Below are 16,877 nucleotides of genomic sequence, written 5' to 3'. Positions count from 1 at the left end.
AAGATGCCAATGGTAGTGCTTTGAATTTTTGTCTCAATAATAGGTTCCCACCGGCTGCTACTTCTCTTTACAGTCAGCAGACAAAAGAAAGCTTGAGAAACACAAATTTCCCACAGTTCCTTTTCCCAATAGCTGCAGCGAACGTCGACTGTAATTTGTCAGCCTAATTAAAAGGCCATTTTGGGAAGTAAGAAGGTGTAGAAAGCCACACTCTTTTCTCTAGACCGAGCTGAAATAAAGCTGTCAGGACTGTGTGCTGTGAAGAGGAGCGTAAGAAAAAGGGGCAAATGAATAATTCATGCTAGTTTTTTTTGTCACAGTTAAACTCCTTTTCTGTCTTATTTCTTTCTTCCTGACCTTGACACCACTCATTCAGCAGAAAATCCTGTCTTTAACGCCTCACACATGATCGCTAATATGTCTTCTGTCTGTGTCGCTGATGCAGGCCCCCTATCTGACTCAATTCTGAATCACACATGAACAGAAACAGCCATTATAACTGTGTCTCATCATCACTGATCATGCAGATATGATAAGGTGTTTGAGACAATGGGTTTTGTTACCTTTGTCTCTTTGAAATATCTAGATGAGCAGGTAACCACTGTTTAAATAAATCCAAATGAATGCTCATGGATGTTCCAAATTATGATCGAAATTTCATAAGCAATGCATTCATTTTCTTCAGGAAACCTATATATGGGTAAAACGGCATTTAAATGTATAAATCACTATAACAGTTTTTATAGACCAAGGTAATGCATTTTTGCTTTTATCTCCATCTCGTGCACAATTAAAGCATGCTAGTCTTTCAAAGTAGGATGTTTTCAACGCATGCACACTACATGTCCAACAATACTCATGTTAACGTTGTACATGCGCTATCAATATGCGTCCATTTAATAGTGGGTGCGGCCTTTTGTAACTTGAACGTGTAAGGTTTCTTTCCGGTGTCACAAGGTTCCAGTTATATTAGCTGTACAAAACAGGTCGTTATGATGCTTGATAAGAAATAACAGTTTACAATATCATATTATTTTAATGTATTGTCATAATTATAAACACACTTGTTTGTAGCACTAATACTTTCCCTGTTTACTGCACTTTGGTTTTCTTCTAGTTATTTCCCTATAGTGGCCTTTGAGTTGGAAGTCTTGCACAAGTTGCGTTGTGCTCGAAAACTACACCAAACATAGCATGCCCGAAAACATATTTTAAAAACTGTAGGTGAAAAGTACCAGGATGACCTACCACTTCCAGTGTGCATTTGATGGACACTTTACTATCCCATGAGGCCATGGGAGAGGATTCGTGGATGGAAGTAACGCAACTGATGCTGTAGGTCACATGACCATATTAACATGGTCAGCGCAGTACATCTGAGTTTAATTACCCATATTCACACCATTTGTACCTGGATGGGAGACCTCCTGGGAAAACTAGGTTGCTGTTGGAAGAGGTGTTAGTGAGGCCAGCAGGGGGTGCTCACCCTGCAGTCTGTGTGGCTCCTAACGCCCCGGTATAGTGACGGGGACACTATACTGTAAAAAGCACCGTCTTTCGGATGAGACGTTAAACCGAGGTCCTGACTCTCTGTGGTCATTAAAAATCCCATGGCACTTCTCATAAAGAGTAGGGGTGTAACCCCGGTGTCCTGGCCAAATTCCCTCTACTGGCCCTTGTCTATCATGGCCTCCTAATAATCCCCATACACTTGATTGGCTCACATCTCTCTCTCCTCTCCACCTGTAGCTGGTGTGTGGTGAGCGCACTGGCGCCGTTGTAGTGTGGCTGCCGTCGCATCAAGTGGATGCTGCACACTGGCAGGGATTAAAGTGAAAAAAATTCTTCTGACTGAAATTGTTTTTCAGGCGAAGTCATATTCCTTTAACCAACACTTTATTTAAATAGTCGAGACCAATAGCGTTGAAGATGTTTTAACTTCATGCAAATGTCAACCTTACCATGAAAAAATTTAGTTTTTACCAAAAGAACAAAACCCTGTTTAAGTTGTGTGTTTAGGTCTGTATTTTACTGCATTAACGTGCTTTAATAGAAATTTGAAGGAAATCGCTATGTGTATCCACCACATATGAGTGGTGGACCTATAGGCCTAGTAAAAATACATTTTCATTCCACTGTATTTCATATTTTGAAATGAGATATCAAAGACTGCCCATTTTTAAATTTATGTCAGCAGTAAGTATTTTGTAGAAAGATGGAGGCCTGTCTGAAAAGTAAATACACTCACTTTGTCTAAACAGCAATGATTTTTGGATTTATAAGGGCTAGATTTATGACGTCAGGACGCTTCAGCGCTGTGTCACGTCCGTAACGTTTTAAAGATTAGGTTTATTTCATATAGTAATTATTAATGCAATTAACTTGAAAGTTTCTGTACAAAGCCAACTTATGGCCATGCTAATTATGATCAAAAGCTCATCTCCATTATTTGCTCTTATCAAACATAATAATGCGTTACGGACGTGACCGTTACGGACGCTTCATATTAAATCAGATGCATACTGGCATGCATTGTTTACCGTTGCTCATGACTGAAAGCCTGTGCATGGCTACACTGTTGTGAACTGTTTCAGGCTTTTCATATCATAACTTAATAAAAAGAAATTAATTCATTGTAATATTTCAGAAATTGCATATTTAACGAGAACATCGCAGAGATTTAGACTGCTTTGCTGTTTGGGTCAGAAATGCACAGGCGGACTGAAGGAAAAATCGCCAAAACTATTTTAAATGTCATATAATGTTCATTGTTAATATTCTTCATTACAAATCTTGTTTGATTTTATTTTGTATCATTGCATGTTAAAAACAATTCACTATGTTATGCAGATGCAAAAATTGCTAGACTGCGAATAAGAATAAGCTACAGTTTCACATTTTATAAATATTTGAACAATATATTCAGCATATTTAACAACCTGTTTTGTATCTTTCTTTAATGCATAAGCGATTTATTTATAAACAAGTTCATGAGGCTATGCTCTAGAGTCTAGACTATTATTCATATGCAAGTGTTTGTGCGGAAAAGAATTATGCGCATGCATGACAGGGAGGTGCTCGCGATCACTTGCATTTTTTCCTGAAAATGAATCAACTTAATAATAATAAAAAAAGAAAACTTAAAATTGGGGCTCCTCACATACATGAGAAATATATCTCAGGGCTCTACACTTACTTTTCTTTTTAGGAGTGCTTGTGCTAATTTAAAATATTTAAGAGCATGGTCAAAAATTTAGCAGCAGCTTCAAATCAATAATCAAAAATTCTGATCAAAAATTAACCTTCCCATTACGAGGTGATATTTGACTCCTTAAAGTGATTTACAGGGAATTTAGTTTTTACCTAATGTAAAAACTAAATTCCTTGTAATGGCATTTTTCTAACTTTATAAAAAGTATGTCATCTTTTATGCCAAATTCAAAAAAATATATTTATAAGCTTTTATCATTTCTAATTAAAACAACAGAATAAAGGCAAGTAGAATAAGATGCCAATCAAATGAAATCAGTATTTAAGAAATAAATTTGTACTACAGAGGTGGCACGAAGAACACAAATGGCTTGTAGGTGTATTTTCAGATGTTTAATGAGGCTCAGAGGTTGCATAAGTGCAATTAAATTAATAAGTTCATGTTGAGGTTAATGTTTAAAATATACAATTTTGAATGAAGAAATATTAAATGATTTAAATAATAGATAAGATACTTTAAAAATTAAACTAAAACTGCGGGTAGGTGGCGCTATGTCACTGATTTTATCACTGAATCATTCATTTAATTGATTCGTTGGAACGCTGATTCATTCGGGAAGGAAGTACGTGACTGTCTTTATGAATGGGTAATTGAATCATTGACTTACTAGATTAATTTAAAAACGCAGCACATTCATAAATGAAACACCGCTGTGTTTGAATGGAGATGCGCTGGGACTTTGTTTGAAACTATTTTTGTTGATGAAATGGAGCAAAATAAGGCAATAGTGTTGTAGTCAGACAATATAAGTCATTTAATATTAACGTCTTGTTTAATGAACTGTTGTATTAAATCAATATCGCATTTGCAAACTCTCTTAAAAATCATTAAAAGCTGTCCCTCATCTTAGTTCATCGCAATCTCACAAAACTCCATTATAATCACCGAAGCTCCTTACACTGCACAATGAATCTCTTATTTACACTGTTTACACTTTTTTTGTTATAATGAGAGGATGCGTCTGATACATTACTCAACGCTGCAAAAACACGTTGAAAGTAGGCCTACGTTAGAAACCTTTAAAGCTCCCTCAGCACAAACACAAATACGCTGATCAGGTCAGTTGCACTGGTGCTCCTAAATATGTTTCATAGTCGCACGCAGTAGTTTTCAGACGCAAAAGCGACTGAAATGGTAGCATTGTAGAGCCCTGTATCTAAGTAAAGTCTACTTTTAAACGAACCATTTCAAAATGAAATCAAATACTCTCTGATTAGGCTATGTAATCTGTGAATGCATTTCTCTGCAAAGGAACGTCCAGTGGAGATTTCCTGAATTTCATCTTTGCAGCCGACAAGGACTCAAACATTAGTATATTAAATAATTAAAATGTCTCATTTTTTTCAGAATCATTAGGCTATCGCCTGTGCTTTGTGGCAAACTTTATGCGTGTGCTTGAACACAAAAACGAAAATTAAAATAAAATTGATATTTTATGCTTTGTGAATGACCAACCCTTCTCCATTCGGCAGATATTGTTGCTTGGTTTGTGCATTGTAAATCTATTGTAGTCTACGGATGCTTCATAGCATACCGGCGCGCATGTTTACCTCGTTGCTGATGACTAATAAAGCTATACTGCTGTTTCAGGCTTACCGTATAACATTTTATAAAGAAATACATTTTAATAACATTTTAGAAATCGCATTCTCTGCGAGAACTTCGCGAAGATAGCCTAAGCATTTGCATATAAATATGCACAGGCGGACTGTATAGCCGATGACAAATCGCCAAAACTATAATTTTTTTTAAATATCATATAGGCCTAATTTTCATTGTCAATATTATCTTATTTAAACATTTTATGTGTTTCAAATAACACTTGTTTGCTATCTGCGCTGCATTCATGCGCAAGATTGTGTGTGTTCTACAATTTATGAGAATTTATATTTCAGGTTTTGACTGCTAATGTCACGTCCATAACGCTGGAATTGCTCAGTTCTACCTCAGCTGTAGCCTGACATGCAAAAAATAAACACATTAGAATAACTTTTAAAATGGATTGAACACACAGAGCACTTTTTCCGTGAGCGGGAAAAGAAAACCCGGAGTGGATCCAGAGCGGAGTGATTGCAGAATGCTTCGAGAGGAACGTGCTTTCACTCCACTCCAGGCTTTGATCACATCCCCCTCAGCAGGCTGAATACGCCTCATCTTTCCTTAATTTAAGACCTATTCAAACTTTTATGAAATTAATGAAATTAAGACATTTATTACACTATTTGAGAAATGTAAGCCTATTTACGGCCTTAAAATTGTGAAAAGTGAATTTAAGACATTAAGGACAGGCGGAACCCTGCAATTGACGGAAATCCGTCATAGACTCGTTGCAATTAACGGAAATCCGTCGTAGCGACGGAGATCTTTAATCCCTGCACTGGTGGTGGTTGAGGAGAGACCCCCCCACATGATACATTACAGAAAAGTAGTTAACACGGCTTAATACAGAGCCTGAGGGAAGGATGGCAAATTTGACATCTTTCTTTCTTCTGACCTTTTGACCTTTGATTATTTGAAGAAATCCCTTGTCCACCACTATAGAAGTTTACCCAACTTTCACTTCTGAGGACCCCATAAATGTGAAAGGGACCTATGACCACGCCGTTAACTTTGTGGCTAAAAATATCCTGTGGACATCATAGCACTATGCTAATGAAAAACATTATATCACTTGCAGACAAGTTTTCTCAACTTTCAGCATCATATATTAAACAGGTAGCCTATTAAATAGGCCTAATCAGTGGTAAAAATTGGACAGACAAAAGATAATTTAGGCCTTCACAAACTTCACAAAATAATCATTTTGAGACTGGAAATCTGGTTCAACCTAACAAATGGAAAGCCATCATCCTCTCCCTTCCTGTCTTTCTCTCTTTTGGGAGGATGAGGTGAGGGGAAAACAGGGAGGACTAGTGGTGAAGCACACACGTGTCATCGTGAGCTGTTTCAATTTTGCTAAATAAAGACATTTTTGTTGAGTGTCAGCATCTGTGTGCCATTGTGCATTGTGCTGGGACCAGCAACAGAAAATGCCCTCCAGATCTACATCCACATCAGCAAACAGCAAACAATGGGCACTGTGCGAGTGACTCACGCCTGTCATCGGTAGCTATCAGCAGGAAAAACCCGTCTCGCCTGCTGAACCACACAAAAGAAAACAAATGAGGTTGTGTGGGTCATGCAAACCTGGTGGCAAAAATGACTGGATGTAACGAGCACCAGCGCCTCCTAGCACTGGAATGGCATCATGCACTCAGCTACTGTATTTACATGCATTTGGATGAATGGCTTCCAATGCCTCCAGTAGGATGTTTCTGAAATGGCCCTATTTACATTCCAGGGTTATTATAGTTTATTAAGTTAATGCCATAAATAATAATTAATTTAAACATTAACTAAGAAAAAAATAAAAAAAATAACATTTTATTTCAGCTAGTTGCAAAGCAAACAAAGCTGAAATACAATAGAATAAAAAAAGAATACAATTAAAAATTATATAAAAATATAACTAATTCAAAACATTAACAAAATAGTTTCATTTCAATGATGCTAAAGTAACACTGTTACATTCTTAATGTAATTTCCAGGATTTATTGTGAATGAAATAGGTTTCTGGATGTAATTTCATATTCCAAAAATGTCCTTGTAATCCACTTTTTAATTTCCAAATAATGATGTTTTTTTTTCTTGTTAAATATCCAGATTCAATTGATAATATGTCACATTACAGATAAAAATTTGATTACCTGACTCAATAATTGAATAATTGAATAGCTGTGTATTCTAAACAGTAATAAAACTCAATTAGATTTTTTTTACACTTAGATTTTTCTCCATGAAAAAAAACTAAAACAAAATAGTCTCAAACTGTCCTCAGTTATCCAAGGTCTCAAAGTCTGCAATTAAATCAGAGATCTGAATATGATTTTTTTTTTAACTCTAACAATTGTCTAATTTGTGTCTTTTTTATTTCTATAAATATTTATACATTTATTTCTATATATAACCCAGAACTCCATTAAGTTTGACAAGCTGTGAATGAGCAACTTAAGCAATAAAATTGTCCTCCAGGTAAGCAAAGTGTATTCTCCTGAGCATGTTTGCAGTTCTGGTTGGCTGTTTTATATATTTATATTTCAGTCTCTCAGCTGGCCGGCCCGTGGAGAGTGTTTTAACTTCCCGGAGGATTAGACGGCTACACTGCTGCATAAATAGCTGGCATTCCTTAAGGGATTTGCTTAAGAAAGGGGGTTGAGAAAGGGGGGAAAACTAGACAAACTCCTATAGAGCCACGGCAAAGTTAGTAGACAATTAGTAGAAAGTCCATAGATGGCTTCTCCTTTTAACCTGGTTTGAGAACTTCTGCATGCATGTTCATTTACGCATTTGGCAGATGAGTTTATCCAACACTGCATGCAAGATTTAATCAGTTCATGCATTCCCAGGGAATCAAACCCATGACCTTTGCTGTCACTGTCTAAATGTTTACATATCATTACATTATATCTTTGCCTTAGATAACAATATATCAAACTAATTGTCTTTTAATATAAAGACAAACAGTGTAAAAACTTAGTGTAAATAGACACTCCGCTAAAATAATCCCTGGTTCAAAGAACTGTGCACCCTGTCGAAGAAACCTTTGGGATTTCAAATTAATTAGTAATAATGAAATATGCATATGGAATCTTTGCAAGACGTAAGATATTTCTAAAATAATCTGGTTTCCAGGAAAGAATTAGGAAGGAAGCTGTCAGACCTCTATTAATTTAAGTAGAATTTCAATCTCTGATACTTTAGGAATTTATGAAACATTTCCATTTTTTTCTTGCCTCATCTGACTTTTGGGATCAAATGGAAGAATGACAGTGAAGCCTTGCTCTAAAAATCATAATTATAGCAGAGTGATTCTCAAGTAATTTGTGTAGTGTATACATAATATACAGTGGTGTGAAAAAGTTCAAACAATTTTTCACACAGGGCCATGTGGGTTTGGATTTTGTTTTCCCTTCATAAAAAAAACCCTTCATTTAAAAACTGCATGTTGTGTTTACTTGTGTTATTTTTGATTAATATTTAAATTTGTTTGATGATCTGAAACATTAAAGTGTGACAAACATGCAAAAAAATAAAAAAATCAGGAAGGGGGCCAACACTTTTTCACACCACTGTATTTCAAATGCAGAAATGCCAGGGTCTTCTGCTTTATGAAATCTAGATGGGATTAGATAGTAAAATCTATAGGCAAATTATAAAATCTTAAAGCCAACATGCTGGGGACCCTTAAAATGGACACAACAAGGAAAGCCGCTTAAGAGACTAAATAACTTCAAGTTTTTAATTGAAAAATTGTAAAGGTATAGGTTAGTGTTAGTCTATATAGTAAAATCCACATAATTTAAGAACAACCATTGTGTGCTCTAGAGCAAGACACTTGCAGTAACTCCACATAACCTTCTTATAAGTGTATTGCAAGTCATCTCAGTTAAAGTGATTACTGACTGACTTTAAACTAATTCTGAGGAAAGGAATAAAATGCACAGATAAAGGCTGGGTAGAGTCGATGATGTGCAATTGTTACTTTCACATTGTGACTTGAGCATTAGGACCCACACAGACTGCAGGATGAGCACCCCCTGCTGGCCTCCCTAACACCTCTACCAACAGCAACCTAGTTTTCCCAGGAGGTCTCCCATCCAGGTATTGACCAGGCTCAACCCTGCTTAGCTTCCGTGGGCAACCGGTCTCGGGCTGCAGGGTGATATATTCTACTTGTGCAAAGATTAGTAAAAATTAAGATAAAGGTACAGGGTGATTATTATATCAGGCATAGCCTATATTCCTGATAAAATATCAGTTTATGGTAAATAACCCTTATACTCATTGGAAGTGATATTTAATAAAATTAGGTCATCACAATAATCATTATTTACAGTATGCACAGAGTCATATACTTGTGCATTACTTTTTAGTTTTATTAATACATTTTTAATGTGGAAAGGAAACAAACTTAATTTTTGAAGCTCTAGAACTTATTGTATTTCTGTTCATACATATATATATATATATATGTTTGAAAAAAAAATATCTATATATATTTATTTTTTCACTTTACAAGATATTAACTGAAGTTGTGGTCATTACCTGTGGATTACTGATTACTGATGGCACCCATTTACTGCAGAGGATACTTTAGAGAGCAAGTGATGTAATGCTAAATTTCTCATCATCATATTTTAAATGACATTTTTAGCTAATTTTTATTTTTGGTTGCACTATTCCTTTAATACTATATTATAGTTACCCTTGAATGCAATGCTACTAAATATATATTGAAAGCTAAAGCTGTACACCACATCTCAAGCATATACAGCTTTTTCTAGTGACTACATCACATTATAGTACAACCTCTGGAATCTTCAATTTCAATTTATTTTCTTAAGTATATGATAAATAATAAAAACTATTTAATTTTGTCAAGACAACCATCTCTTTGTGTCTGCAGATTCAGAGAGGACAAACTATGAAGTAAATTTGTATGTTATTTAAATATATTACTGGGAAATGTGCAGCACATGACCGGGTTATGGAAGTTTATATGTATACGGTTCAGAAGTTTGGGGTTTGTAAGGATACTTTTGAAAGAAGTCTTATGTTTTATATATATAATTTAAAATAGAGAATTTAGCAGATGTTTTATCCAAAGTGACTTACAAATGTGGACAACAGAAGCAATCTAAACCAACAAAAGAGAAATAATATGTAAGTGCTGGGACAAGTCTTGATTAGCCTATAAAGCAGTTTACATAGCAAGAGGTTTTCATGTATAATGAATAAACAGAAAACAAGCAGATGGAATAGAAAAAGAATAGGGAACACTAGTGTTACAGGCTCATTAAAAAATTAAATAAAACTAGTCAAAAGAATAGAAATAGAATAGACCTAGGCATCTAGTGTTGGAGGGTCATTTTTGTAATAAATAAAAAAAGAAAATAAGTATACTATACATAGAATAGAAAAAGAATAGAGAATTACTGTTAGAGGGTGAAGTGTTGTTGTTTTTTTAGAATAGAATTAGAATAGAGAATACTAAAGCTATTTGATCAAAAATATTTATTTGACATTTATAAATATATATAGAGAGAGAGATACCACAAAATAAACTTTAGGTTGATATATGTATTTGCTATTATTATAGAAGGGTTATGGAAGCTACCATAAAGTGTCTTTTAAAAAATGATTTTTAATTTATTCAAAAGTTTGGGGTTGGTAAGGTTTTTGAAAGAAGTCTCTTTTATGCTCACCAGTCACCAAGGCAAATCACAAAATACAGTAAACAAGACAACCAGTCTTCTTTGTCTCTGCAGACTCAAGACAAACTATGCAGTAAAATCTGTCATTTAAATATATTACTGGGAAATGTGCAGCACATGTCTTGGCTGACGTGTCTACAATTACACATGTCAGAATACACATGAAAAATGGCACAATAAAGCAATAAACATACAGACATCATAAAACATTTCACTTGACAACTGCATTACAGACTATTAGCACCACTTTGAGTGACAAATAGACTTGTTTTATATTTTTTAGGTTATGTTTTGAGTTCAATGCTATGAGAACAGCAACGTGTTTCTGTGTCATGGGAAAAAGCAGAGCAAAACTAGTGTTAAAAACATTTTAGTAACTGATAAAAGATCAGCAGGTTGTCTTTCATTGATCCAGCTTTAGTCATCCAAAACTGCATTACACTGAACTTTGTCCTAGAGCGTGTTCAGCCTTGCTATATTAGCTCAGTGCAACTTCCAAGTCAATCTAAAATCTGATTTGTTTGAACAAGACACTCACTGAAGGCATTCCTCCATTTTGAAGCGTTCACAGGATTTCAGGATGAAAAAATTTATGAGCCGAACCACCAAAAATGTTCTTGTGGTTTCATTTGGATTTCTGCTCTTATTCACAGCATATGGAGGGCTGCAGAGTTTACAGGTAATCAACAGAAATCAGAGCTGATTGATTGTGTTGCTTGTGCTCCTCATTTGTATGCTACAAAGTTTGATATTGATGCCTAATGTAATTTCAATGATATGATGTAAACATCTTTTTATTGATAATGCCTGTCTAATATTCAAATTCTTGCAGAGATGTGTACATGCACGTTGATCGTTAACTTGTTTAGCATTATGGTAAATGACAGCGTTATTGGTTAAAGCAAAAATAAGTAAATAAACAGATTGTACAGATAAATATCTACACAAATATACTTACAACATGATTGTTTGTAGTTGCTCAGAAAGCAGATAATTAATTTAACATAAATAAAAGTTAAAAAAGTTAGATAGGAGACAAGCTTAAAATAGTGAATCAAGTTAAAAAAATGAAATGAGAAACAAAGCTATTAAAATCTGTAAAACTATGATTGATGTAAAGCATTTTGTCTTTCAAATGGTCCTACAGAGCAGTTACCTTAATGAAGAAACACTCTTACACTGATTTCACAAATGACTGTATCATTGGTATTGATTTGTGGGTGTATTTATAATAACAGAGGCATGTTTGTACGTTACAGAGCAGCCTCAATGCCGAGGATGGAATGGGTGTTATTTCGCTCAGTGTAATCTATGGAGCCATCGTTCTGTCCTCAATGTTTCTGCCTCCGATAATGATCAAAAATCTGGGCTGTAAATGGACCATCGTCCTCTCTATGGGCTGTTATGTGGCATATTCCTTTGGAAACCTTGCGCCGGGCTGGTGTGTGCATTTCTCTGCCTTTTGTACTTACTGATTTCTTTGCTGAACAATATAAACAGCTAAGCATATTTATCTACAGAATAAGTTCAAAATGGCATCATTCTTTGTGCAAGTGTGAGACACAGTTTCAAATACTTGACATGAAAGGACTATTATGTGTTAAATACAAGACGGATATATTGTTATAGATTTAATATTTTTATGTTGTTCAAAAGTTTAGGATCAGTAAGATTTTTTATATTCGAAAGAAGTCTTTCTCTCACCAAAGCTGCATTTATTTGATCAAAAATAACTGATTTCATTTTAAATATATTTTAAAATGTAATTTATTCTTGTGATGCAAAATTGAATTTTCAGCATCATTACTCCAATGCTTCCAGATGCTCCTTCAGAAATCATTCTAATATGCCGATTTCCTGCTCAAGAAACATTATCATTGCTGAAAACAGTTGTGTGATTTTTGTCTGTAGGCCAAGTCTGATGACTACCTCTGCCATTCTGGGTATGGGAGGTTCACCGCTCTGGGCTGCAAAATGCACCTATCTCACAATAAGTGGAAACAGACGAGGACAGGAAATCAACAAGAAAGGCCAGGATCTCATCAACCAATATTTTGGCATCTTTTTCTTCATTTTTCAGTCATCAGCGGTATGGGGAAACCTCATGTCATCTCTGATATTCGGCCAGGATACTAGCATAGGTACGGTTGGATTAAATACTTTGCCAGTGTGTTTAGTTTTATTTACTTTTTTGGTTGTAAATACACTGAACATTTATTCATTTTTAGAAGTCCCTGAGGAGAACCTGCAGTTCTGTGGTGCTATAACTTGCGTTGAAAATTTCACAGTTGCTAACTCAACCCTTCCAGCAAGACACCTAGTCAACACACTACTAGGCTGCTACATTGGTGGGTAACAATCATTCATATTTAGAGCAACCTAGCAAGCGCTTAGCAATGGACAAGCACCATTTACATTTCTTTCAGAAAATATACAAATCTAGTTTTCATTCATTTCCATTAAGGCTGTCTAACTTCATGGTTTCTGGTCCCTGCAGGTGTGGGAGTTCTGGCCATCATTTTTGTGGCAGTGTTCCTGGACAACATCGACCGAGATCTGGCCAGTGAATTTCGTAAGACCAAGGGAAACCGATCATTTTGCAGCACCTTTCTGGCTACCTTCAAGCTCTTGAGAGATCCTAGATTGTTGCTTCTCATTCCATTGACCATGTACAGTGGGTTTGAGCAAAGTTTCCTTTTTGGCGAATACACAAAGGTACACCATCACGTCTTGATCATTTTGGGGACTTTTATTATTTATTATTATTTTTAATGAACCATAAAAAATAGAACAGTGAAGGAAATTATAGTTGACAAGCAATCATTTTGAACTATTTGCAAATGATATTTTAAAATACGCGCATTTATTTGTATGCGTGTCGAAACCGCAACACGTATCTTGTCTCATCACATTCAGTTAGGAATTACATGAATTATGGAAATGATACCATATTTGAGAAAGAATGTCGAGTAGTTTGCATCACTGTGTATTACTGTGGTTAGTTTAACATTTTAACATTAAACATTAGTCAAATATTAAATGTTTTGCTATTTCCATCTTACTTCGCTCTCTTCAATGCTTCGACCTGCTCTGTTTTTGTTTTTCATTTTGACACTGATGAGCGTTGTTAGATCGCTGAGGCAGACCAGCCTAATTTTTTTACCTGAATGCTTGAAAAACAATAATAATAACAAACAACAATCCAGGGTCCTTCAGTCTTTCAGTCCAGATTAAGTGCCAAGTCCTTAAACAAAACCATTGTTCTTTTTGCTTTTTCAGTGTCTATAGTGGGTACTGCCCTACAGACTGGGAGTACATACTAATTTGTCCTAATGAAACATGAATGTAATGTGTTTGCGACCCTCTTTCTCCTGCAGAACTACGTGACTTGTGCTTTGGGAATACACTACGTTGGCTTTGTGATGATCTGCTTTGGTGCTACTAACTCCTTGTGCTCATTCGCGTTTGGTAGACTGGCTAAATACACTGGAAGAATCGCCCTCTTTTCCTTGGGTAATAAAAGAACAGGTTGACATATTGTTTAAAGGTGAAGTATGGTTGCTAGTATTTATGTTCATTCTGTCCTACAACACTTTTACAGCTGCAGTGACGAACCTGGGCTGTTTTCTGGGTCTTTTGTACTGGGAGCCTCATCCAAACCAGCTAGGAGTGTTCTTCGTATTTCCAGCCCTCTGGGGGATGGCAGACGCTGTGTGGCAAACACAAACCAATGGTGAGTGCTTTATACCGCATACTACCTAGTTACCTATACAGCTAAGTAGGACGATAAAGCCTGATAAACACTCTACAGACTAAAATCAGGCTAAAGGACTATTGAAGCTGAATGATCATTATTTGTGTTGCCTCACAACAAATAAATATATTGTCTAATCATTATACTGTGTGTTTATTTCATTTGCAGCACTTTATGGCATTCTCTTTGCTGAGCACAAAGAAGCAGCATTTGCTAACTACCGCATGTGGGAGTCACTCGGTTTTGTTATAGCCTTTGCTTACAGCACATTCATCTGCCTGTCCACCAAAATCTACATTGCTTTAACAGTTCTTGGCCTTACCATGGTAACTTACCTTTATAATGAGTACAAGCATCCAACTCCACCAGTGACTACTGACGACTTGCATAAACCAGAAAAGGCTGAACTCACAGAACTGAATGACAAAGATGTTATCTCTCAGACGAAAATGTAAACTGATTTTAGCTGATATTTCTGCATCAGTACGTATCTCTGTATGTAAAATGTTGTTTTTTTTGTTGTCATTCAAAGATTATTTTTTATAGTATGTTTTACAGTGTTGAGAAGCTACTCTATTTTTTTATGTAGCATGTAAATGTTTTGATCATTTTCTGTACAAAAGCACAAATTTCTTTCAGTATATCCATTAAAATAGCTTTTTATTGCATTTAAGTCATAGATCAAATACTACGTTTAATGTGAACATGTCAGGTTTAACATGAACAAAGTGTTTAGTAGATTAGGCGATCATATGAAAAAATATGATAATAAAGCAGACTTGTATTATTTTGAGATTGATGTCTATATATATATATATATATATATAATAAATCAGCTGTTTTCCCCATAAACATTACTTTGAATTAAATTACACCAGTGAATGTACCAGTTCCCTATTGAATGGTGAGTAGACAAAAATCACATGGGATCCAGATAATAAAATGTCTGAGAACATAAAAACTATAATAATATATAATAATCAGTTCAGACAGTGTTACACGATATGTCGATATTACCACAATAATAAAGTAAAAAAGATTCTGCATTATAATCTTTATAGCCTTTATCAGAAACGTCTAAAGGGCATTTCTGCATGTTACAGGATCATCCTGGCATGCATATAGATAGTCTGAGTGATTCATTATGAAGCTTTTTCACCAACATAACATGTAATGTTACATAGTAGCCTATATAGCCTGTGCACTGATAATATTACAGAATAACGCACTGCAGCCTCTATATTGCTTTGCGTTGTGACCAGTAGATGGAGGCATTCTCACTGAAAGCAAACTGGTTCTTGCCAGTCTCACCTTTTTTGTAGGTGTATTTTGATTTCTGTGGGTGGCAGTGTTTTCTTCTTGTCTACTATATTCGGGTCTGAACGTGCGAGATCCTGCGTGGAACAGAATACAACAATAATAACATTCCAGAGAAACTAATTTGATATAAATTGTATGTCTGTGTGACATGAGGTCTACATGATTCAACCTCACTTCAAATGTGTGAAATATGGTTGCCTTATTTGATAATGGCTTAAATGTTGGTCTATTAATAACATAAAATATCTAATTAAATACACTTATCTTCACACATATCCCAATTTACCCCAGTATAACAGTCTTGAATAGATATAATGGTAAGGAAGAATTGTTTGCAGCTATGATATATTCATATATTAAATCTCCCCGAGACATATTTGGACGAATAAATTATATGCAATAAGAAAAAATGATAAATGAATGTTAAATAAATAACGCTCTGGAAATACAAGGTTGTGCTTTATTTTGTGGGCGTAATTAAAAATGTCTTTCTTTTGAGTCATAATCGTTCAATGACTGTGTTTACATGCACAAGAATGATCTGGTATTAGTCAGTGGGTAAACACGTTATCATTATCATCACATTACTGTGAGCCTCTAGACCAGGAGTTTTAGGCTGCAAGGCAATACAATTAGGGGGAAAATGTACAAATAAATAGACAATAAAAAATATATATTAAGATAAAGTCTAAATAAATAAATACTATATAAATTATAATAGAAAACTTTAAGGGATAGTTCACCCAAAAATGAAGATTCTTTCATTAATTACTCACCCTCACGATTATATTTGGAGGGCCCGTTGCATCTAAAAGATTGAAAATCCCTATTCTAAAAAACTGGCATTTGATTGCATTAATCTGTTTTTTTTTCTATTATTATTTATTTTTTTATTTTTTTATCTTTATTTTATTTAGTTTTTTACAGACTTTAACGGAAATGTTGGCATGCATTGTATTCACATGACTTATAATTTAGAAGCTGTATTAAAGGAACACTCCACTTTTTTTGAAAATAGGCTCATTTTTCAACTCCCCAAGAGTTAAACAGTTGAGTTTTACCGTTTATGCTAAGCTACGCTAAAAGTGCTACCGCCAGACCCGGAGATCGGCTGAATGGATTCCAAAATGGTAAAACTCAACTGTTTAACTCTTGGGGAGTTGGAAAATGAGCCTATTTTCAAAAAACGTGGAGTGTTCCTTTAATTACTAACTGATCT

The 16,877-nt window shown here is 35.1% G+C and overlaps 1 protein-coding gene across 1 annotated transcript; it reads left to right on the top strand.

Moving 5' to 3' along the window:
* The first annotated feature begins 10,951 nt into the window (after positions 1-10,951).
* On the top strand, positions 10,952-15,188 carry LOC306843842 (protein unc-93 homolog A-like). The gene is made up of 8 exons (XM_079375529.1): positions 10,952-11,263; positions 11,844-12,025; positions 12,496-12,725; positions 12,813-12,932; positions 13,082-13,299; positions 13,962-14,097; positions 14,186-14,317; positions 14,507-15,188. Exons 1-8 carry the CDS (start codon positions 11,165-11,167, stop codon positions 14,791-14,793), a joined length of 1,404 nt encoding a protein of 467 aa, XP_079231655.1. The 5' UTR covers positions 10,952-11,164; the 3' UTR covers positions 14,794-15,188.
* Positions 15,189-16,877: the final 1,689 nt, after the last annotated feature.

The sequence above is a fragment of the Barbus barbus genome (assembly GCF_936440315.1).
Source record: "Barbus barbus genome assembly, chromosome: 24".
NCBI classification, from domain to species: Eukaryota; Metazoa; Chordata; class Actinopteri; order Cypriniformes; family Cyprinidae; genus Barbus; species Barbus barbus.
The sequence above is the reverse complement of the archived record's forward strand: the minus strand, read 5'-3'. Positions and strand labels throughout refer to the sequence as shown.